The sequence below is a fragment of the Bufo gargarizans genome, chromosome 6, assembly GCF_014858855.1.
Source record: "Bufo gargarizans isolate SCDJY-AF-19 chromosome 6, ASM1485885v1, whole genome shotgun sequence".
Taxonomy (NCBI): domain Eukaryota; kingdom Metazoa; phylum Chordata; class Amphibia; order Anura; family Bufonidae; genus Bufo; species Bufo gargarizans.
In genome coordinates, this window is record NC_058085.1 from 366723236 (window position 1) to 366748264 (window position 25029).

General features: G+C 45.6%; 1 protein-coding gene across 1 annotated transcript in view; it reads left to right on the forward strand.

Annotated features, from left to right (window-relative positions):
* The first annotated feature begins 5223 nt into the window (after positions 1 to 5223).
* Positions 5224 to 25029, forward strand: part of LOC122940828 (transient receptor potential cation channel subfamily V member 6-like) — a 34693-nt gene continuing 14887 nt past the window's right edge. Inside the window, exon 1 of the mRNA XM_044297614.1 lies at positions 5224 to 5702. Within this exon, the coding sequence (XP_044153549.1) occupies positions 5572 to 5702 (131 nt within the window). The 5' untranslated portion in view covers positions 5224 to 5571. The remainder of the gene's footprint in view (positions 5703 to 25029) is intronic.

Sequence of the window (25029 nt, forward strand, 5' to 3'; positions counted from 1 at the left end):
TTAGGACAACCACGGCCTATACACTCACCTAAAGAATTATTAGGAACACCTGTTCTATTTCTCATTAATGCGATTATCTAGTCAACCAATCACATGGCAGTTGCTTCAATGCATGTAGGGTTGTGGTCCTGGTCAAGACAATCTCCTGAACTCCAAACTGAATGTCAGCATGGGAAAGAAAGGTGATTTAAGCAATTTTGAGCGTGGCATGGTTGTTGGTGCCAGACGGGCCGGTCTGAGTATTTCACAATCTGCTCAGTTACTGCGATTTTCACGCACAACCCTTTCTAGGGTTTACAAAGAATGGTGTGAAAAGGAAAAAACATCCAGTATGCGGCAGTCCTGTGGGCGAAAATGCCTTGTTGAGGTCAGAGGAGAATGGTCCGACTGATTCAAACTGATAGAAGAGCAACGTTGACTGAAATAACCACTTGTTGCAACCGAGGTCTGCAGCAAAGCATTTGTGAAGCCACAACACGCACAACCTTGAGGCGGATGGGCTACAACAGCAGAAGACCCCACCGGGTACCACTCATCTCCACTACAAATAGGAAAAAGAGGCTACAATTTGCACGAGCTCACCAAAATTGGACTATTGAAGACTGGAAAAATGTTGCCTGGTCTGATGAGTCTCGATTTCTGTTGAGACATTCAAATGGTAGAGTCCGAATTTGGCGTAAACAGAATGAGAACATGTATCCATCATGCCTTGTTACCACTGTGCAGGCTGGTGGTGGTGGTGTAATGGTGTGGGGGAGGTTTTCTGGGCACACTTTAGGCCCCTTAGTGCCAATTGGGCTACCTGAGAATTGTTTCTGACCATGTCCATCCCTTCATGACCACCATGTACCCATCCTCTGATGGCTACTTCCAGCAGGATAATGCACCATGTCACAAAGCTCGAATAATTTCAAATTGGTTTCTTGAACATGACAATGAGTTCACTGTACTAAAATGGCCACCACAGTCACCAGATCTCAACCCAATAGAGCATCTTTGGGATGTGGTGGAACGGGAGCTTCGTGCCCTGGATGTGCATCCCTCAAATCTCCATCAACTGCAAGATGCTATCCTATAAAAATGGGCCAACATTTCTAAAGAATGCTATCAGCACCTTGTTGAATCAATGCCACGATGAATTAAGGCTGTTCTGAAGGCAAAAGGGGGTCCAACACCGTATTAGTATGGTGTTCCTAATAATTCTTTAGGTGAGTGTATGTCCTGTTGAGGAACTTGGAAGTCATAGAGGGCGATCCTCTTCCCTCTTTGAGCCAGAGCAAAGCTCTGCTGACAAGCGTGCCAAAAAAAACAGACAGAAATTGGAACGGAAATACAAACAGGTAAAAATATGTAAAAACGCACCTTCCATACCAAAATGAATAATCATTTGTGAATGCTCAGGAAGGTAAAGTCAGATGAGGGGGGTCACATAGAAAATATTGACCTAACACGTTAAAGAAATTGAATGAATCGGTTTCCCTGGAACTGGATGTCCACTTTTGTGTGCATTGATGCAGTAGAAAAACACAAAAGTTGCAAAGTAAAAGTATTATTTATGTGACAATTCATGTTCTAGGGCAGGGGTAGGCAACCTCCGGCACTCCAGCTGATTTGAAACTACAACTCCCAGTATGCATACTTGCACTGCTCTTCTAAGAATAGCTGGACTGCTGCAGGTTGCTGATTCCTGTTCTAGGGCATGAAGCCATAAACCTTCCCTGAATTCACAAATTGCACAATAATCTTGGAATAGATTCAAATTTCAAAGTCAATGAAACTTTTACATTTTAGAACAACCAGATCAAGCAAATTTTTTTAAATGTTCTTCAGATGCGATTTGCACAAATTCTGTTGTTAGGATCCATCAAAAGTGCTTGGATTGTCCTAAAAAGTTGTGTATGACACTCTGGGGTCTCCTAGGGCGGTATCCGATCCCTTTCAAGCATTTTAAAGCCGAGATAGCATTAGTAATGTTGGTGGCAACAAACAGCCTGTTTAATAAAGCACTGCGCTGTCGGAATTTTTTATGCTTTTTTCAGGTTATGAAATTCGTTTACGCTTCGTTAACTGGTAAAAGGTGAATTGCGTTATGGTCTCCGTTACCACGGACCATAGCACAATTCTATGACGGAACGCATTCGGAATGCATTCATTCTGTCATAATAGAAGTCTACGGGCTGCATAATGGATCCGTCCCGTTTCCGTTATGCAGGAGAGGACCTTTTACCAGTAAGCGAAGCGCGAACGAATTTCAAAATATGAAATTCGCTCATCTCTACCTCTCATGTCACATCCATGTTAGACTATGACAAGGCAAAACAGGCAAAGGATCTGTTTACACAAGGTAATACCCCCACCCCATTTATACTGTAAGGTGCCTATAGGTTTCGATGTGCAAACATCTGACAGAGGAATGCCCACCATACCGTACACCAGGCTGACATCGACTGCAGATTTCTGGTTTCCTAGGTGCTTTCTCTCTGCCGCCCTGTGCGATTCCACTCCGCACAACTCTCAGACTATTACCAGCTGTGATACTAGTGATGTTCTGCCGCCACCTCATGTCTTCCACACACGTCTCATATTATTACAGATGCATCGCAAAACCCCAGCAATAATACATGTGAACAACGTTGTAGAAGGTTTTGATATTGTGTTTGTGTATGAGACATCTCTGCATATTGTCTACTTCCGGGGGTTTATTCTGTATTGTATGATTAGAATTCTGTCCAGTGCAATCTGCAATACTACGAAGAATTCATATTATTATTGTTGTTATTATTACTACTATTATTATATATTTGTTTTTCTATCAGATTTCTACATATGCATACATATTTTTGATACATTAAAGATAGAGACGAAGAAAGAAATGGGTTGATAGATGTAGACATGTGACTACTTCAACAAGAAGATAGAAGATAGATAGATATGAGATAGATAGATAGATAGATAGATAGATAGATAGATTGATTGATTGATAGATAGTGTGACACAGTGAGAGGCTTGATCTGGGAAAACAGGTATTGTCCTCCCAGCATGTGCTGCTGAGCTGATTTACAGCCAGGTGAGGTCAAATACTGGACCAGATTTTAAAAGCCCATCCAGGTTTTGGCAGCACCTGGCTGTCCTTAAATAGGCAGCTGTGCTCAGAAGCGAGGTCTCTGTGTTGGGATCTGGGAGCCTGGTGTCTGGATGAAGGCTTGCTACCTGTTTGGTATGAAAACAGGTTGGTGCTGTTATGGTCAAGGACTCTTTGAGGCAGAATTGCCGCATGGTGTGAATTACCACCAACACCGCAAGGTGACTTTGGTTGATTGTGACTGCTTGTTTTGTCACTTGCCTAAAGTGTGAATAAAACACTGAACTGTTTGGTCCAAATAACTTGTTGTTGCCTCTAAACTGCATCTGCTAATCCTGTCTACCAGAGCGAAACCCCACAATAGATAATAGATAGATATGAGATAGATAGATAGATAGATAGATAGATAGATAGATAGATAGGAGATAGATAGACATGAGATAGATACGATAGATAGATAGATAGATAGATAGATAGATAGGAGATAGATAGACATGAGATAGATACGATAGATAGATAGATAGATAGATAGATAGATAGATAATCTGTGGTATGTATACAGTGTGTGAACAATTTCTTCTCCCAATTAAACATACAGACGCAGCCAAACTAAACTAACGTTCTCTAACTTTACAATGGATTCAGTGGCTTTTGTCTGGAGAGAACAGTGTGACTTGTATCTGCAGAATGTCCACCATTGTCTCCCACTTCTTGCTACTTTCCTCCTTCGCTGCCTCTTTTCTGCGCCTTCTGCCTCCGCTCATGGATGTCTTTCTATTCTCCAATGTCTGTACGGAGACGACCCCTGTAACAGACCTGCTATGTATGTGAGTGAGGAAATGGAAAACCCCTCTAAATACAACTACATAAACCCAGTGTCGGACTGGGCTACCTAGGGCCCACCAGTAAAATATATTTTGGGGGCCCACCGTACGGATACATTCAAATATAATAAATAATCTAACAAGTTTTTATATGAACAGAGGCTGGTTGAGGTGCTGTACATAGAATATATGTATGGGGTGCAGTAAGTCTAATGTGTTATGTGCCACTTGTGCAGGGGGTGGGAGACTAGGGGCCCACCTTGCTCAGGGGCCCGCCGGGGGATTCCCCTGTACCCCTGTGGGCCAGTCTGAGCCTGCATAAACCCAATGCAAACCCGTCTTCTCCCAGTAGAGAACTTTCTAAGTGACTTCTGATGTTAATTAGAGATGAGCGAATCGAATCCCATAAAGTGGAATTCGATCTGAATTTCAGGATAAATTCGATTCGGCTCGAAGCCGGTTTTCCTCGTGCTTCGTGGTGGCGAATCGATGTAACCTGAAATAGTTTTTTAACCTCCTCCATTTGCTCGCGACGGGCCGCCAGCCGCCATCTTGATTTAAGATCTCGGCCGAAATCCTGTGCGTGGTGATGTATGACGTCACCACTCACCATGTCGGACGGCGTGATGACGTAATTTTTTGGGAAAATTCGGCGAATCAGCCGAATCGAGCTCTTGAAAAATTCGCTCATCTCTGATGTTAATGTCCTTAAAATTAGAAGCAGTTCTGTGAGATGAGAAACAGCAAAAACAGCGCCCCCCTCCGTGTCTGTGGGCTGCTCTGGTACTGCTGCTGGAACCGTCCTCATCCTGGACAACTTCTTTCCTTTTGATTGCAGGGAATCAGCTTTTATCATAGATGTAGCAGAGCTGATATTGCTATTTGGCATCATAACTTGTGCCGACCCCATTGGCGAGGTGGACAAAACATACGAAACCCAGCGCTGCTACATCTATTTGCCTTTTCTCACTTACCACCTCATGTTAAATTGTGGTTTGTGCCTTGTCAACCAGTAAAAAAAAAAAAAAACACCTCCCACCTTTGCTGTTTTTTTTTTTTTTTTTTTTGGGGATCCCATCCCCCATCTCTCCAGAAACAAAGCAGAGTGACCCACCTTCCCTCTGCTATTTGCTGTGGAGGGCTGTGTTTGCTATTAAACAGAGCAGCTATCTCTTTAATTGTCTCAGAGGATGTGTGATCATTGCTCTCACCCACAGGTAGAGGAGAAACCTCCCAAGTCTCTGCCTCCTTGCTAATTACAGCATGAGAGGAGATAGTTCTAAATGTAGTCCTGCATCCAGTCCTGGGTCACAGCTCTCCAAGAGCCCGAGCTCCTCAAGGAACCCACAGGAAACCTTGTTTTTAAATCTTTCACATTGTAACAAACTCCAAGGATTTTAGAACTTTGAGATTCTTTTATTTACAAATTTTCATTCCAGATTTTACCCTGAACTTTTTACAAATGTCCCTAATTTTAGGGCACTTTATCTAGTGTTTTGTTCCTTGAAGTGGGTCCAGACCCCTCATGAGTGACCGACCAGGTGTAAAGGAATGAAGTAAAGGCATCTGAGATTGATTTGCCACCACGGTTCGTGAGTCAGGAGGAGAAGGAAAAAGGGAAGCAGATTCTTTAATTATTTTTTTTAGGGTGACCCTGATTTAGCGATGGGGCTCTTCTACTGCGACAAGTCCGTTGGCATCACTAGTAATGTATGGAATGGGATTAAGTGCCAGATCCAGAGTCGAGCACCTGAGTGGCTGGAGCTGGACGAGATCCACATGTTACAGCAGAAGCGGTGAGTAGAAAACTGTCGGGCTCCTTTGTAAAGGGCTGGTATGTAGCCTAGCATTTTGCTTCTATTTGATTGGGCCCAGGAGCATGCAATCTAATTTCATATACAGGTTGAGATGTATTTGACAGGAGGCAACAGATCAATAGGTACTGGCCATGTGGGAGGTAACAGCTAGCTAGTTAAGGCTAGGTCTAGACGACGACGACGACGACATCATCTGTCGCGCGACAGATAGGGCACGACTACACTGCAACATTTTGTTGCACAAATGTTGCGCAACAATTTTTACAATGGCAGTCAATTGTGTCGCACTGCAACATGCGACTGAGACGTGCAGTGCAACACAATAGACTGCCATTATAAAAATTGTCGCGCGACAAATGCATCGTGTAGACTTAGCCTAAAAGTGGTGGTCTGCAATCTGTGGCATGCTGGGACTTGTAGTTACTCTGCGTCCATAGTGCCAAAAGTTGTAGACCAGTGATGGAAGGCTGAGTTTACGTGACCGTTTAGCTTTCCGTTCTTCTGATCCGTCAGAAGAAGAGGGGAAAAAAAAAACGGATCCTGATGCAAAAAAAAAATAAATACGGAACAGACACGGAAAAAAAAATACATTCGTGTGCATGAGCCATTATGGCAGGATCCTGTAAAAAAAAATTGATAAATTGGATGCAGTTGCATCGGTTGGGATCCGTTTCAGCCATTTCTATCTGAGATCCATTTTGCAGTAAATGGCTCAAACAGGTCCCAACCAGTGCATTCAGTTTTTTTATTTTTTTTTTGTTTGTTTTTTTACAAGATCCTGTCAAAAACGGATTCTATGCAAAATGGCTCATGCACACGAATGTATATATATTTTTTTTCCTTGTCTGTTCTGTTTTTTTTTAGCCCATATGAGGAACCATTCTCTTCAATGGGTATGAAAAAAAACGGAAATGACTCCATGTGCATTCCCTGCCCGTATGTCCGCTTGTCCATTCCGTAAAAAAAAAAATAGACCATGTCCTATTATTGTCCGTTTTGTGGACAAGGATAGGCATTGTTACAATGGATCCACAAACAAAACGGATGCAATACGGACGACACACAGATGTCATCCTTATTTTTTGCAGATCCGTGTTTTGTGGGCCGCAAAGTACATATGGCCCTGTGCATGAGCCCTAACTGATGCAACAGGATCCGTTTTTTTATCTTCTGATGGATCAAAAGAACGGAAATCTAAACGGGGATCTGAACTCAGCCTAAAATGTTTGCTGGACTTCAGGATTAGCATGCACTGAAACTGAAACTGCAGGCTTTCAAGAAATGATGGGGGTTGTAGACTCACAGTAGCTAAACGGTCATCAATTTAGGAGTAGAGATGAGCGAACTTCTGTTTTCAAGTTTGGCGTACAAGGTTCGGGTTATCTAAGAATTCCGTTATGGATTCTGCTACATGGACCATAAGTAATAGTCCGTGGTAGCGGAATCCATAATGGAGTTCCTAGATTACACAAGGCTGATTGACACCTGTGAGCCAAAACCAGGTGCGGGTCAGAAAAACAGAACTGGTTCCAAATCTTTCCATTATTCTCTATTGCTGTGTAGGAACCATTCCTGGTTTTGGCTCGCAATCACTGAAGGAAATCACTGATCAAACACTGTGGGTCATTTGTTAATGTAAAACTGGCATAATATGGACCCGGTTTTAGAACCTTTTAATGCCCATGTGACAATATTTTGTCGTAGGCAACATTTTTACACCATCCTTGCCACTTGGGAGTGGGACCAGGCTAGGGCTGCGCTATCGGCCCCTGCGCAATCACTTACATTTACACAATTTTTAGGCCTAAAAGATTATAAAAAATCCATTTCACTCAGGGAAGGGAGTAGATTTTTCACTCCATCCATACGGACAGCTGTAAGATGCGCTTAATGTGGGAAAAACAGCCAGTCTTTGTAAATGACCCCCACTGACTGCGTGTGCGTGAAAATCTGCAGATTTTCACAATGATCCCAGCAGAGGGTAAGGGAACGTTCAGGTTTCTGGATGCAGTTTAGGAAATCCAAAATCAGGAGTGAATTTTAAAAAAAGTAGTTGTGTATGTCCTTTTGTCCTTTTCTGAGTCACTCCTGATTTTGGCCGCCTGCAGACCTGTCCACGTGGCCGTACCCTAATGCGCAGTCGGACCTCGTTCAAACTTCAGTGATTCACGGACGTGTGCTGTCTGCGTCCTACATGGACTGCACTCAGATCCATTGATCTGAATGTGTTTGTTCACACTTCAGTGGAAAAATCACGGGAGCTTGCACTACTTTGGTCCGTGGAAAAAAAAACGCTGACCCAACATGGATGGCGTCCATGTGGTGTCAGGGGTTTTTCACAACCACTGGTAGAAGCAGCTCTGGAAATTTACATTTTTAGCTGATCAGCGTCCTTGGAATACGGATGACACATGGAGGGTAAATAAAAAAAAACAGACACAAATGTTTCACTCGCATCTTCACGGATGAAACACGGACTGATTTTCCACAGACGCCAAATGGACACGGAAATGTGAACGAGATCTAAGTGTTTGGTCAGTGATTGTGAGACAAAACCAGGCGCGTGCCAAAAACATAGAACGGGAGCAAATCTTTCCATCAGGGCACATGACCATTGGCTGTTTTGCGATCCGCAAAAGAAGGATACCGGCCATGTGCATTCCGCATTTTGCAGAACGGACCGGCCGGCCCCTAATGGAAGAGTCCAATCCTTGTCCGTAATGCGGACAATAATGGGACATTTTCTTTTTTGCAGAATGGCTATGCGGACATGGAATGCACACAGAATCATTTCCGTTTTTTTTGTGAAATAAAAGAAATGGAACACACAAAAAAAATTAAAAATATGTTTGTGTGCATGAGCCCGTATACCTTATCTCTGTGTAGTCTCCATTCCTGGCTATGGCTCACAATCACTGACCAAACACTGACTGTGTGAATGAGGCCTTATACGGCAGCTCTGTGAGGTCGGATTAAATTGGCTGATAAGTGTACATTCACATTTGACAGATTTTACCTTTTATGATGCCAATGTAGACCAGGTTTTTCTAACCTATGGCTATTCAGCTGTTGCAAAACTACAACTCCCAGCATGCAAGAGCCACAGTTTTGAGACTGCTGGAGAGCCACTGGTTAAAGGCAACTGGTCTACATTATATGTTGGCATCATAAAGAGTTTATCAAATTGTATAAAGTCTAGAGAACTCTCTGTGGACGTCGGGCTGATACATTTTACCTGCACTGATGCACGGTAATGAACTTGTCTAGACCGAATGCAAATGTTAAACTCTTTACAATGCCAACATATGGATGATGTAGGTCAGATGTCTCTAACCTGTGTCTCTCCAATTGTTGAAAAATGTCAGCTCTTGCATGTTGGAAGTGGTAGTTGTGCAATAACTGGAGCTCCTCTTGGAGACTGATGGTGTAGGACCAGGCATGCTCAACCTGCAGCCCTTCAGCTGTTGCGAAACTACAACTCCCAGCATACCCAAACAGCCTACAGCTACAGCAGGGCATGGTGGGAGTTGTAGTTTTACATCAGCTGGAGGGCCGCAGGTTGAGCATGCCTGGTGTAGACAGTAGTGTTGAGCGAACTTGTATTTTAAGTTTGGCGTCTAACATTCGGGTTATCGAAGAATTGCATTATGGATTCTAAATGCTATTATGGTCCGTGGTAGCCGAATCCATAACGCGATTCTTCAATAACCCGAACCCGAACTTTAGATGCCTGAACTTAAAACACAAAATCGCTCAACACTAGTAGACAGTAATCAGCACTGCTTGCCTACAGATGATCCCTCCATATATGACCTCACTGCGTCTAGAATCTACTCTATGTATTGATACAATGTGTTTGATATGTTTAAATGAGGACTCGGATATTGTGGCATCACTAGAGAAGTCACCTCCTGCCATTGTGTGACCACGTGTGGAAGGCTCTGATCCGTGGCGCCAGTAGATTGTAGTTTTTACCGTACAAATTGTCACATTATGCAAATATATCTCATTGAACTGAATCATGGTCCTCGAGGAAACTCCTGTGCCCACTAGCTCAGAAATTCCGATATTCTGGCACTTGTTCTTTTCTATGATAATCTAGAATACTTCATAGGGTCCAGGATTAAAGGGAAGTTACTATTGTGTATGTTTGGGCAAGACAAATTGCAAAAAATTGGTTTCTTGAATGTTGGTCTGTGCCTTTAAATGTCATTGAGAGCTCTTCATAAAGTTCCTCTTGGTTCTCGATCATTGAGGTTCCCTTGCAAACTAAGCTCATAAGTATATCATACAAAAATAAACTGACTGTAATATCAAATTCCTAATGTAAATGCTTAAAGGGGGTCTTCCCCATAGACTATCCCTAGTTGCTAGAAGAACCCCTTGTTAAGAAGCGTTTCCCCGTACTGGGACCTGAAGCGATCAGATGTAATCACTGAGGAAATCAGGCAGTAAGTGTTTGGTTTCTCTGCAGCACCCCCACAGGAGAAATGAAGCATTGCACCATGCCCATTCATATCAATGTGTTGTCTACACAAGGCAAGACCCAAAATGGCTTCTGCAGGGCAGCTCCATGTGACAGGAATTCCTCTTACAAAGTGATACTGACTTGTATATTAGGCAATTGCAATTGTTAGTTATGCAATTCACTCATCAGAGTAAAAAGCCTCCTAAGCAGGACAGGGTGTGTACGATCCTAGTACTTGGAAATTCGTCTCCATTTCTGTTTACCGAGCTAAATAAAAGTCTAAGAAAATGCCTTGGCAACCTGAAGTATGTACCAGCGTCTCCATGCCACCAGCCCAATTAGAGCTCCAGTGATGAGTGTTAGAGAAGGAATGGAGATGGCTCGATAGACGGTGATCTCTGGGCACAGAGAAAGATAACAGCACCTAAAGGAAGTGGATCTCTTACTATTCACACGTGGCCATAGAAGAGACTGTGCTGACCATTGCCAGGTGGAGATAAGGTTAGGAGAAAGGGAAAGAGAGGAATATTTAGAAATCACAACTACATACAGCAATGAGATTGCAAGTGTGGTAATCCCTGTATAATCATTCCATTCTAACATAAATGCTCTAATCATCCCGAGATTCAATTACTCCTCACTCTCACTGCGGCTTCCAAAAAGACCCCTTTGCTGCTCGTCTGGCAGCTGCTGCTGCTCTTCTGCTCCTCCTTCTCTCTGACTACTTCTCCCAATAACTTTTACAGCTCCTCTTTTTGCTCCTCTCAACCTACTCCTTCTCTTTTCTCATGCTCCTTTCTTCCCCACCTCTTTTATCCTTCCTCTTTTCTGACTGCTCCAACTCTCCTCTCCAGCTTCTCCTTTCTTCAGTTCTCCTCTCCAGCTTCTCCTTTCTTCATCTAACTCCTCTCCAGCTTCTCCTTAACCTCTCCTCTCCAGCTTCTCCTTTCTTCATCTAACTCCTCTCCAGCTTCTCCTTTCTTCATCTAACTCCTCTCCAGCTTCTCCTTTCTTCATCTAACTCCTCTCCAGCTTCTCCTTTCTTCATCTAACTCCTCTCCAGCTTCTCCTTTCTTCATCTAACTCCTCTCCAGCTTCTCCTTTCTTCATCTAACTCCTCTCCAGCTTCTCCTTTCTTCATCTAACTCCTCTCCAGCTTCTCCTTTCTTCATCTAACTCCTCTCCAGCTTCTCCTTTCTTCATCTAACACCTCCAGCCCCAGTGTTCTGTTTTTTTCATGTCTCCTCTCTAACCCTGCATGTCCTTCCTTCCTCTTCTTCTATTGTTTTGCTGCTCCTGGTCATTTCCTTATTCTCTGCCTGCTGCAACTTGCTCCTCTCCTACTGTACCTATTACTGAACATCTGAATTTTTTAGCAATAAACTGAGATTTCCATCAGCTCTGGTCTTTCACTTTTACATGACCACAAGTGTAAGTGATCTCTTTTTGAGCATTTTTTGGGATCATCATGGCAATGTTCATTAGAAGCGGTTGAGTATAAGTAGAGATGATCGAATCGAAGTTGAAAAGTGGAATTTGATCCGAATTTCAGGAAAAATGTCCTGACACTTCCTGGTATCGAACCGCATTTTTTCCTAAAATGGCTGATGCACGTGTCAGGACATGGAGCAAAGAACTTGAACACTTTTTTTAATTTGCTGAATAGAATTTCAGGGAAAGAGCATTAGAAGTGCAGGGAAAGGATAGGGAGGGTATTAGGGTATTACAGCCATTAACAGGGTGTATTACTAGGAAATATTTATATGTCTTATTAGCCCTTGTGTGGTGCAGTTATATGTTCTAAAGCCTTTTTTGGCTTGTATTAGTGGCAAAAGAAAAGTTATTTGCTGTTGTGTGGTGAAGTGAGAAAATTGCAGCCTTTTTTGGGGTGTATTAATTTCCTTTTTATTTACTTATTTGATTTAACAGTATGTCAGACAGAGAAGTGCCAGGCCCTGCACAGGGGAGTGGCAGAGGCCTAAATGTTTCTGGTGCAGGTCGCAGCAGAGTAAGGGGGCGTGGGAGCAGTGGTCACTTTGAGAGGCCTGAGCTTCCAGTGTCAGCTAGCGGACAATGGTTCACTCGCTCTCGACTAATGGTTGACTCGGTCATCCACTTCGTCCCAAGTGACATTAGACACCCCCAGCCAACAGTCGTTGGGTTCGTCAGACACAACCCTTAGTTGGCATGGCCTGGGAGCAGGCCCTGTGCCCTCACCTGTCCTCAACCTGCCTCTGTCCTTTTCTGTTCCCTCAGCCAGAGAAGTATTATATGCTGTGGGCTCAGCTCCACTATAAAGCGAGGACGAGCTACTAGAGGACAGTCAGCAGCTACTGGCCAGCCAAGATCTGGAGGAGACATCCGCCCCTTCCTCTGGTAGACGGGCAAGTAGTGATGAGGAGAGTGGTGTGGGATCTGGTGTTGCGAGTCGTCAGGCTCCTGGCTCAGAGACCGTTGAGGAGGACATCAGTGAGATGTGCAGACAGTACTCAATGATGATGTAGCCGATCATAATTGGGAGCCAGGTTACAAAGGGGCTTCATCATCATTGGGAAAAGAGGTAGGCAGTTTGCTCGTGAGGCAGCTCGCGGGGCCAGCAAGTTGGTAGCTTGGTGGGAGTCAGCAGGGTGGCAGCAGTAAGAGGTCGAGAGCCAAATGTGCCTGGGGTAGACCACCTGCTTCGCAGGAGCCTACCTGCCCGGAAAGTAGTGATGCAGGGGTTCATGGAGGCAGCGGTGATAAGTCAGTCAGTGCGGTATTGGGGGTAAAATCATCTACTCGGCGGTGTGACATTTGCCGAATCTGTGGGCAGAAGGTTAAGCATGGCCAAGGTGCCAATGTGGGCACCACTGCCCTGCGTTAGCATATGCAGTGTCACCATAAAGTGGCCTGGGAGAACAGTGGCTCCAATGTGGTGGTCCAGCCTTCCGCAGCAACTGCTGAATCACCCAGTGGCGCGCACCTGATTTCGGGCAGTCAAGGCTCCACCACCTCAGTCTAAGGGAGCTGCCAGTCTTGATGCTCCTGCTCCTCGCCCTCCTACTCCTCGTCAGTCATTCCATCAGCAATCGATCACCGAAGCAATTTCCAAGAGACAACAGTATGCGTGCACTCATCCAACGGCGCAGAAGCTGAACGTGCTCCTGTCCAAATTTGCTGGTGCTGAAGTCCATCCCTTTCCAAGTGATAAACTCTGGACCTTTCAGAGAACTGATAGGTTGTGCCGAGCTTCGGTGGAGAGTCCCAAGCCGTCATTTCTTTGCCAAAAAGGCAGTACCAGCCCTGCACACACATGTAGAACAGAAGGTGGGCCAGTCTTTGAGCCTGTCGGTATCTGCCAAAGTGCACGGCGTCGCCGACGTGTGAAACTGTAACTACAGTCAAGGACAATATATGTCCTTTATGGCCCACTGGGTAAATTTCGTTCCTGCCCTGCCAAACCAGCATTTTGGCCATGTTCAGCCTCCATTTTCTCATGCTGTTGTCCGCCTCTGCCTTTGCCTCCTCATCTTCCACCGTGTCTTCAGCCGCCACTGTAGGGACAATTCACAGTGCTCCTTCAGCATACCACATGTGCAGGGCACAGTGGTGTCGCGCTGTTCTGCCTCTCGTTTGCCTGGAAGAATGGAGTCATACAGAGGAGGAACTGATCTTTGTCCTTCATCAAGAAATCGAATCCTGGCTTTCTCCGCGACTACTCAAAATCGGAACCACTGTGACGAACAATGGGAAGAACATGGTGTCGGTGCAGCGTCAAGGAGGGCTGAGCCATACACCCTGCATGGCGCACATGTTCAATCTGGTTGTCAAGTGGTTCCTGAAGTCTTCCACCCATCTGCACAACATCCTAGAAATGGCCAGGAAACTTTACATGCACTTCAACCACTCATACAATGCCAAACACACCCTTTCTTGAGCTGCATCGGCAGAACGTGGTCCCGCAACATAGGCTGATATGGAACGTTTCCACCCATTGGAATTCCACCCTCCATATGTTGGACCGACTATATGAACAGAGGCCATAAATGATTTCTTGATGACCCAAGCGGACAGGAGTACTCCCCTGTGTAATTTCAATATCAGCCAGTGGCAGCTCAGGCGTGACACTTGCCGTTTGCACAGGCACTTTGAGGAGACCACGTTATTTGTCAGTCGCCAGGACTACGGGATGAATGATGTCATTCAACTGCTTCATTTCCTGGAACAGATGCTGGTACATCTGGCTGGTCAGAGGACTTGAGATGTTGCGCCTACTTCTCGTGGCCATATGAGCCCTGTGAGGGGTGAACGGGAGGAGGAGGACATTGGAGCACCAAGCAATGTGTAGCGAAATGGGTGGTCTTTACTACATAGGTGACAGGAGAGGAGGGTAGGAAGCAAGAGGGAGATGAGGAAGTCGAGGCAAATGACCCAGGCACATCGTGGCAGTATGCAGTGGAGATAGAGGCAGGGAGTCCCTCTGAGTCATTTGCGCAAATGGCCCGATACATGCTCACTTGCTTGGGTAGTGACAGCTGAATTGTCACTATTCAGCAGAGGGATGACTTCTGGCTCTCCACCTTGTTGGACTTTCACTACCGGTCCAAAATGGGGGCCTTTTTTACACCCGCTGAGAGGGAGGACAAACTTAACTACTATAGAGACATCCTATGTAGTCAGTTGGCCGCTGCCTATCTGCTTGATCGTCCATCCTCTCGCAGGACTGACCAGGGGGCCCTCTGTGCTCTAGTTCCACTGCCATAGTTGCTGTGGCGGGGTGGGGGGTAGGAGCAGTACCAGCTCCATCAGCAGCAGCTTGACTCTAGAGTCGATGATGAGCAGCTTTCATAACCCACCTAGTGAAGAAACTACTCACCATCAGCTAGACCTGGAGCAGAACATGAACAAGCAGATGGTGGCATACTTGGACAGCACCCTGCCACCCCACATTGAAGATCTGCTGAACTACTGGGCAGCCAAACTGGATTTGTGGCCGCAACTGGCAGTTTGCCCTGGAAATGCTGTCCTGCCCGGCCAGTAGTGTAGCGGGGGCGATAGTTATCCCAAAGAGAACTCAGTCTGTCCACCGAAAATGTGGAGAGATTGACCTTTGTCAAGAATAATCAGGCGTGGATCAGCCTAGGATTTCCACCCACCAATGCCTCATGCATCAGATTATATCATCCATGCTGCCTCACCCAAACCTTGACAAGAGACAGATTTCTTCTGGTTTCCTGCTTCAGCTACTATTCTGATGCTGCAACCCACCTGATGCCACACCTCTGATGCCAAGTGCTACTTCTTACACCCACCATCGTCAGCGGGTACTGTTATTGCCACCCACCGCCCCACCCTGTCACTGGGTCACCCTGTGATCTCCTGATGCTGCTGCCACCTCCACACTATGAGATTGTGCCACTCTGTGGTCTCCTCATGCTGCTGCAAGCTCACAACTCTGTCTTTGGGTCATTCTGTGGTCTCCTCATGCTGCTGCGGTTGCTGCCACATCCACACTATGTCACCTTGCCAGTCTGAGGCCTCCTCATGCTGTTGCTGCCACCTCCACACTTTTTCATTGTGCCACTCTGTGGTCTCCTTATGCTGCTGCCACCTCCACACTATGAGATTGTGCCACTCTGTGGTCTCCTCATGCTGCTGCAAGCTCACAACTCTGTCTTAGGGTCATTCTGTGGTCTCCTCATGCTGCTGCTGTTGCTGCCACATCCACACTATGTCACCTTGCCAGTCTGTGGCCTCCTCATGCTGCTGCCACCACACCACTATGTCACTGGGCGACTCTGTGGACTCCTCATGCTGCTTCTACCTCAACACTGTCAATGGGCCACTCTGTGCACTTGCCAAGCTGTTCTCTCACCCTCCCCACTCAATGACTGGGCCACTATTTTGGCCTGGTTGACATCATCACTTATTTGACCCTTCTTCTGATCTGTCAGAAGGAAGGAAAAATGAGACGCACATTGGATCCTGTCTGTGTAGCAGCTGTAAGGCCTGTATGGTCCCATTAGAATTGGCTTATAATTTGGTAGCCAAAAGCAGGAGTGGGTACAATACACAGAAGACATGCAAATATTCCATTCACAAGTCCTCTCTGCTTTGGATCCACTCCTGTGTTTTTTTTTTTTTTTTTCGCTTTAGCAATACTGATGGATTACTGACCAAATGCTGACCGAGTGAAAGCGGATGCTCAACAGACAGGATTTATTTTTTGGGGGGTTATTGTTCTGACTGATCATAGGAAGGGCAAAATTATCAGTGACGTCAACACAAACATACTGCTTGCTGACACCCTTCCCACTCTGTCGGGGGGCTCTAAGAAATTCTGTAGACATCTATGTGGAATCAGCTGACGACGGTGTAAAAGGAGTGCGCTTTTTTACGCTATAGTAAGATCTTGGGCCTCTGCACGGTTCTTTATTCCTGGCGCTAACATCGACATGTAAGGCTGAGTTCACACTTGAGTTATTTGGTCAGTTTTGGCCCCGTGACTGCCCAAATAAGTGAAGCGTGCAGTGATTTTAAGAGTGACGCCTGTAATCTGCGTGTCATACTGAGTCACAGTATTGTTTTACTGCCACAGCAGACTCCCTATGCGTGTTACTGCAAGACAGTGTTCTACACCACTATACAGGCTCTCTGCAGCCAGGAAATAGCAGTTTTTTTAACGCAATTCGCCACAAATAAATTCAGATCGAATCAAATCTTTTCGGAACATTTGGCGAACCAGCCGAATTGAATTTTTGCGAAATTCGCTAATCTCTAAGTATAAGGAGTTGTTCATAAAGGGGCACCTAATATTGTCCGGTTTGTGGAGGCTCATGCAATGAATAATTTCATGCAGTAGATGGGGGGAAAAAATAATATCCACCAGCATCTGGAGGAGAAATGTAAATTGTGCGATACCTGGCTGGCACACTGCGGGATCAGCTGATTGCCTTTGTCTGCCAAGATGGTTGTAAAGATAAGCTCGGAAGCTTTAAATGAAGTGAAAGTGTTTCAGGAGTTCAACATGGAAGTAATTACCTGTATGTTTGTGGGAAACCTGAGCAGCTGAGGTTACGAGAGGACAAAAAGCAATGTCAAAAATGTAAAACATTTACAGGAATGCAATGGATCTGTAGATTTCATAGAACTACAACTCCCAGCATGCTGGTGGCAAAAAAAAAAAAAATCTAGTATCAAGGTGAGCAACCTCTGGCACTCCAGCTGTTGTGCAACTATGACATCCAGCATGCACACTTGCTCATTTGTTCTCAGAACTCCCATAGAAGTGAGTTCAGCATGTTGAGAGTTGTAGTTTCATCTGGAGGATGTCGCCATAGCGAAGATACTGTACGTGCTAATGGACTACACATTCCAGCATATCCTGTACTGTAACCACAAGGGCCAGACTGAGGGGTTTGGTAGATGGTTGAGACCTGAGGGGCCCAGCGTGGAACCACAGCTTAAAGCCTCATGCACACGACCGTTGTGTGTTTTGCGGTCTGCAAATCGCGGAACCGCAAAACACGGATGGCATCCGTGTGCGTTCCGCAATTTGCAGAACGGCATGGACAGCCTTTAATATAACTGCCTATTCTTGTCCGGAAAGCTCGGACAAGAATAGGACAGGTTATCATTTTTTGGGCGGACCACAGAACGGAGCAATGGATGCGGACAGCAAACTGAGTGCTGTCCACATCTTTTGCGGCCCCATTGAAGTGAATGGACCGCATCCGAGCCGCCAAAACGGCGGCTCAGATGCTGACCATAACAACGGCCATGTGCGTGAGGCCTTAATTTAAGGAATAAAACGTTCCTTCCGATTTTTATTTTTTTCCCCCCACTAATCTTTAGTCTCTGGGTGGTGACCGTTTGGGCTACTTACTGGCCTCACTGCACAGGCGCTTTTTTTATTGTAGAGGGTAATATAAGCTTTATCTAGACAGAGTTCACACACATTTTATAATGGGCCAGTTGAAAGTTATAAAATCTGTGTTATCCATTTTATAGGCCTAGATGACGCCCAGTATTGGCCCGTTTCAACCATCATATTTTCTTTTATATGAGGGCAGAAAATATTTTTAACATCAGGTCACCAGAAAAGACCCAGAATAGAGATGAGCAAACCAGGCAAAGTTTGTTTCTAGTACATAAATGTGTGTTCCTCAGCACTATATATGCATTTTCTTAGGGGTACTTTTCCATCATGGAGAGCCCATGTCTCTTGTGCTTGTAGAAGGAGAACTTGCTTGCATGTTTCATTGAGAGAGATGTAAGATTTGTAGGATATTGTAATTCTCTTGTCTCAGTTGAAGGTGACTTTGGAGGTGTCTTTGAAGTTGATGCAAAATAGGGAAATAAAGTTGATGAAGGTGTTGTCTGTCTTTGGAATGCTGATGATGTATTCTTAGATAAATAGGGAGGATCTGAGATGGTAGGAGCTATAATTATACTTGCTGCAAAACAAAGGCCCTAAATCAGAGAAAAGCAGATGAGAACATTTCTAGTTGCAAGGCCTTAGGGGGAACCTCTGGATGGGTACTATTTCTATTATGAAGACCACTTGATGCACGTGACGACTATTGTAGCAGGGGCTGACTGGCAACTTTTGGCCCAGGGGGCAAGTAACACCCAGAGGCCCACTGAGCCCCCCTCCTGCTTTCCAATTTCCCCTGCCTCCTCCTGACCCCCCTTGCCACTTTCGTCAGCCATGTAAATTACAACACAGGAAAACAAAATAAACTAGGGATGCTCCGATATATCGGCCGCCGAAACACATCAGCCGAAAATGGAATTTTTGGTATAATGCCGAAAGTGTCATTTTCTGGCTGATACAGTGTTGCATCTGTGTATTCTCTCCTCCCTGCTGTGTGCTTCTCTGTGTCGCCCCCCCCCCCCCCCATGACACTTGAGGACTTTTGCAGAAGAAACTGTATATTGTGGGGCACGGTATATGCTTTATGTGTTTAACATACACAGTTACATATTTCATATGAAAACTTACAATTACTTGGCTTGGCCCTTGGGGATCTCGGACACCACTTCAACACTTTGGCCGGGGGCTCGGCGGAGCTGATGTGTTTTATCCTAATGAGAAAAATATCATAATAAGGATTTGGAGAAGAGGCAGAGAGATAGCAGAGCAGGGAGAGGCCGGTGCTGCTACTAAGGGGCTCAGACCATGGGGGAGTAATAAAGCCCACCATAATGCCCCCCCCCCAGTAGAAATAATTCTCCTTATAATAGACAGTGCAAAAAATACCCCCTTGTAATGTCCCCAGTTGAGCTAATGTCCCCATAGTGCCCCCTATAATGTGCCAGTAGCCATAGGCTGCCCTATAATGTGCCAGTAGCCATAGGCTGCCCTATAATGTGCCAGTAGCCATAGGCCCCCCTATAATTTGCCAGTAGCCATAGGCCCCCCTATAATGTGCCAGTAGCTATAGCCCCCCATATAATGTGCCAGTAGCCATAGCCCCCCTATAATGTGCCAGTAGCCATAGCCCCCCTATAATGTGCCAGTAGCCATAGCCCCCCTATAATGTGCCAGTAGCCATAGCCCCCCCTATAATGTGCCAGTAGCCATAGCCCCCCCTATAATGTGCCAGTAGCCATAGCCCCCTATAATGTGCCAATAGCCATAGCCCTCCTATAATGTGCCAGTAGCCAGATAGGGCCCCCCTATAATGCGCCAGTAGCCATAGCCCCCCCTATAATGTGCCAGTAGCCAGATAGGGCCCCCCTATAATGTGCCAGTAGCCCATAGGCCCCCCACTATAATGTGCCAGTAGCCAGAGAGGGCCCCCCTATAATGTGCCAGTAGCCAGAGAGGGCCCCCTATAATGTGCCAGTAGCCAGATAGGGCCCCTCTATAATGTGCCAGTAGCCTATAAGCCCCCCCCTATAATGTGCCAGTAGCTAGATAGGGCCCCCCTTATAATGTGCCAGTAGCCAGATTGGGCCCCCCCTATAATGTGCCAGTAGCCAGATAGGGCCATCTATCAGTGACAGAAATTAGAAGAAAAAAAAAAAGTCAGTCAGTCAGACTTATACTTACCTCCTACCTCCAGCACCTTCACTGAAATACTCCCGTCCTGCCTCCAGCGCTGCTGTCGATGTCCATACTTTACAGCCGCGCAGCGGCTCATTCAGGCGGCGCGATGACGTCATTGCGCCGCCTGCGCCGGTCCTGCTGCCACTCTGATAGGGTGCCGGCAGCACGCCTCCCCTGCTCCCCGTCTCACTCCGCAGGCCGCAGTACTGAGCCTGACAGACTCAGTCACAGATCATTCCGGCCCAGCCGGCCGGCCAGGACAATGAGCTAACAGAGAGGCCCGGGGGGCAATTGCCCCCCTGCCCCCCGGCCCAGTCCTCCCCTGTATTGTAGGCTAGACAACACTCCTCTGGATTTCTGGGTAAAATATATGCAAATTATCATGTTTAACATCTGCCAGTGTCAGATAGGTTTAGGAAAGCTAATTTGAATATCTTTCCCAGCAACCCAGAGGGGGATCACATGGCCTACAATACTCTCTATCTCTCTATATCTGTCTATCTCTCTATCTCTATCGTCCGCCCAAAATGAATCACCAAAAATTTAGGTTCTACTGAATCCCGAAATGACAGAACCAGTCCACTTATCCTTAACCCAGAATAGAACCTACTAATTAAACGGGTTTTCTGAGATACTTATACTGATGACCCATCCTGTCCGGCGGTGGTCCGACACCCGGGACCTCCACCGATAAGCTGTTTGAGAAGATATTGGTGTTAACAGAAGCAAGCACAGTGCCGTACATTGTATAGTGGTTGTGCTTGGTATTGTACTCAGCCACATTCACTTCTATGGGGCTGAGCTGTTCTTAGGCAATGCGACCAATGAACGTATGGTCACATGGCCTAGGTGACCGTACCTTTGCCTTCTCGAACAGCTGATCGGTGGGGGCCCCGACTGTCGTACCCCCCCCCCCCACCGATAAGTATAAAAATCTCAGAGAACTCTTTAAGACTATAAGGGATATTTCTCAATCCCTGCACATCAGAAAACTGTTTGTACTGCTGGTGCAGATTTCAGTTCTGGCACGTGGACCAGCAATGAAGCTTCGCAATTATTAAGAGGTGTGTACGTCCTAATAAGGCCTCATGCACACGACCGTGGTGTGTTTTGCAGTCCGCAAATCGCGGATCCACAAAAAACGGATGCCGTCTGTGCGCATTCTGCAATTTGGTGAACGGCACGGACAGCCTTCAATATAAATGCCTATTCTTGTCCACAAATCGCGGACAAGAATAGGACATGTTATATTTTTTTTAGAGGGGCCCCGGAACGGAGCAACGGATGCGGACAGCACACTGAGTGCTGTCCGCATCTTTTGCGGCCCCATTGAAGTGAATGGGTCCACATCCGAGCTGCCAAAACGGCGGCTCAGATGCGGACCAAAACAACGGCCGTGTGCACGAAGCCTAACTGTGATGCATCTGATGCCTGCAAGGGATAGATGAAGACTGGCAGGCAAAATATTGATCTTAACCCCTTAGTCAACAGCCTGTTTTTGGCCTTACTGGCCAAGCAATATTTTTCACATTTTCATTATCACAATCTAAGAACTATAGCTTTTTTTTTTTTTTTTTTCCATCAATAAAGCCATATGAGGGCTTGTGTGTATTTTTTATTTTTGTTTGTTTTTTGCAGGACAAGTTGTTGACCACTGCACATGCACCAATGACATCATCCTCTGCCCGAATGAAGCTGAGGGTCTCCCTTTCAGGTGGAGGAGGAGATCACCAGTACAAGCGCAGTTGTTCTCTGCAGTGCTTGGGAAGAAAAAATAGATTTACTGCACATGCGCCGATTGTGTAATCTACAATACACGAGATTGCAGGGCCAAACATGATACCTGTCCATGTCAATCAAGCAGAGGGGGTCGGCTATCTGTGCAGAGCTCTGGTGGTCCGAGGGGAAAGTGCCCATCCACAGTGCACCCAAGACATAGTTTACGCATTAACAAAAAGTGAAATTACTCAGGAATGGCACAATGGATCTGCGTAATTGAGGCATCATTTCACTCGGCAGAATCAACCCTGCCAAGAATTTTAATATGGTTGGTCCTGCTAAAAGATGCTCTTTAAAAGGGTTGACCCATTAAAGCAACTTATTCCCTGTCTACAGGGTGGAGGATGTGTGTGACCAGTAGGGTCCGACCGATGGAGACCCTGTTGATTACAAGAACAGGAGCCCATGTTCTCATATATAAATGGAGCGTCAGACACACGTGTGTCCGCCTGTATTCAACTCTATGGAAACAAGTGAACATAGGCCTCCATTCTCATGGTCCCCCGCGGGTCAGACACTTATATCCTGTCTACAGTTCTTGTAATCAAACTACCCCTTTTAAGTCGTCCTTTAAAATTATCGTAATACAAAGACCAAGCCCTGTTCTGTATCTCTGTGCATCACTTTTTCCCTGTGAAGAATAGAAACCCGTCCAGCCTCCTTTCTATATAATTTTCTGGAAAATAGTAATTTACATAGCTGGAAGATGTTCAGATGAGCCGGGTCATTACGTGAGGTAGACTACTGATTGCGCAATGTTTTTGGATTAAGTCGCTGTACAAAGACACGATTAAAACCTCTGCGAATGATGCAAGATACAAGAGCGGAGCTAGTATTAACCCTTTGGTGACGGATGGCCATATCTCCCCAGTGCTCATTAAGGAGTTTCCGTGCCCTCAAAACACGACAAACTGGGATGATTAGGGCTTACTGATTCTAGGGGCCCATGGAAACTTTTTTTGTGGCCTTATGCCCATGTGCAGCGTCACTCCTCCTTTAATAATGGCCTCCCCACCAGTAATTTGCAATCCATCCCAATTACCGTAAATTGCACTGTACACGTAATATATCAAGGTAACCTTTTTAGGGATATTCCTATCTGATAAACAGTAGTTCAGGCATATTGCTAGGATATGCCATCCCCTCATGACCTGTAGGCGTTGTACCCCTGGGATCCCCCTTTCATCCTTCAAGTAAATGGGGCCAGCTGTAATTCCCTGCACAGCCAGGTGGCGGGGCACCACTGATAAATCTGCTAAATCGGTCCTGTGGACACTTCATCCGAAGCTTGGTGGAGACCTCTCAGAATGAGATGGCCCATCCTAGAAATATGCCTTAAAGGGGTTGTCTGTTTGTCCTATATTGATGACCAATCTGAATAGGTCATCAATATCAGATCAGTGGGGGTCCAACTGCCGGCAACTTTTATGAAGACAATGCAGTGCTCGTACAAGCTCTGTGTTCTCACTCTTTACCTGCTCGTTGTTATCGGATCGCAGCGGCACGGAGTGTAATTACAGCTCCTCCGTCCCATTCACTTCCATGGGACAGCTCTGAAGTGAATGGGACGCAGGCGCCGTAATTATACTGCTTGTTGCTGCAATCTCGACCGAGAGCAGGTAAACGTGAGGAGAACAAAGAAAGTTCAACATACAGAAGTGCACTGCAGATTATCATCATGCAGCAGATGATAAAATAGTACATAGTATCAGACACAGTCCCAAGTGGATTACATAACTGGTAAATCTGGTAGCACCCAGGTGACATCTTCTCTGATTGGAATAATTTCCATTCCTGCTCCATTGGCCCCAACCTCCATGACAACTTCTCTCAAGGTCTGCAGAATTTGCCACTCGGACATCCTTGTTTCTGCAGCCTCTACAGCAATATGATCTCTTCCTTCAATATTGATATCCTGCTGCTACCACCAGCTGCTGAAACTCACATGTGACTGGATCAGCCATGTCTCCTTTAAATCTACGCTAAGCTTTTCACCAGAAGAGAAGTATTTACCCAGAATGGATCAGTTTTCAGGCCAGATTATTACAGAACTAATATTATTAAAGTTGCTACATCTGGTCTTGACTCCTAACATTCCGCACAAGTGTTTACAAAGAGCGATGTATGAGAAGACTAAATATTTACTAACCTGAAATGTCCATTAGATGTCACCTGTTTTGCATCAGTCCACCACTCCATTGACTTCTATGAGACTGATGGAGAGCCATCTATACCTGCCCCATGGGAGTGAATGGAACGGTAGACCAACATGTGCACATCAATCCATTCACATAGGGCAGGGATGGCCAACCAAAGGCTCTCAAGCTGTTGCAAAACTACAACTCCCAGCATGCCCAGACTGCCTACAGCTATCAGCCTACAGCAGGGCATGGTGGGAGTTGTAGTTTTACAACAGCTGGAGAGCGGCAGCTTGGCCATGCCTGACATAGGGGACTTGGGGACCTCTTGTTCATGGGATCTGATATTTATCACCTATTCTGTGTATAGGTGATAAGTAATGTTTGTTGGATAACCCCTTTGAAGTTGCATATATGTCCTATCACTTGATTACTCCATTTAGATTTGGCAAACTAATAGATTTTGTTTTTCATAATCAGTGAATCCATTGTCATTGTTTTTACTGGTATGTAATCCATCAAAATCTCATTTTTTTACTTACAAACGCCAGTAGATCCAGAGGAAGGCAAATACCACCGATCAGATTGTCATAGACTGAAATAAACTCCTTCCTGATCCCTACCGGAAACTGGACGGGTCCTGGACTAAAGGTGGCCATATACATTGGTAGTGTTGAGCGCGAATATTCTAATCGCAAATTTGTATTGCAAATATTGGCACTTCGAGAATTCACGAAAATCTAGGATATAGTCCTATATATTCAAAATCGCAAATATTCTATATATTTTTTTTTTTTTTAATCAGTACTACGGCTTCTTGCTTGTGGGCCAATGAGAAGGCTGCAATGTCTTTGTCTGAGCTTAGCAACATCCCTGGCAACCAATAGG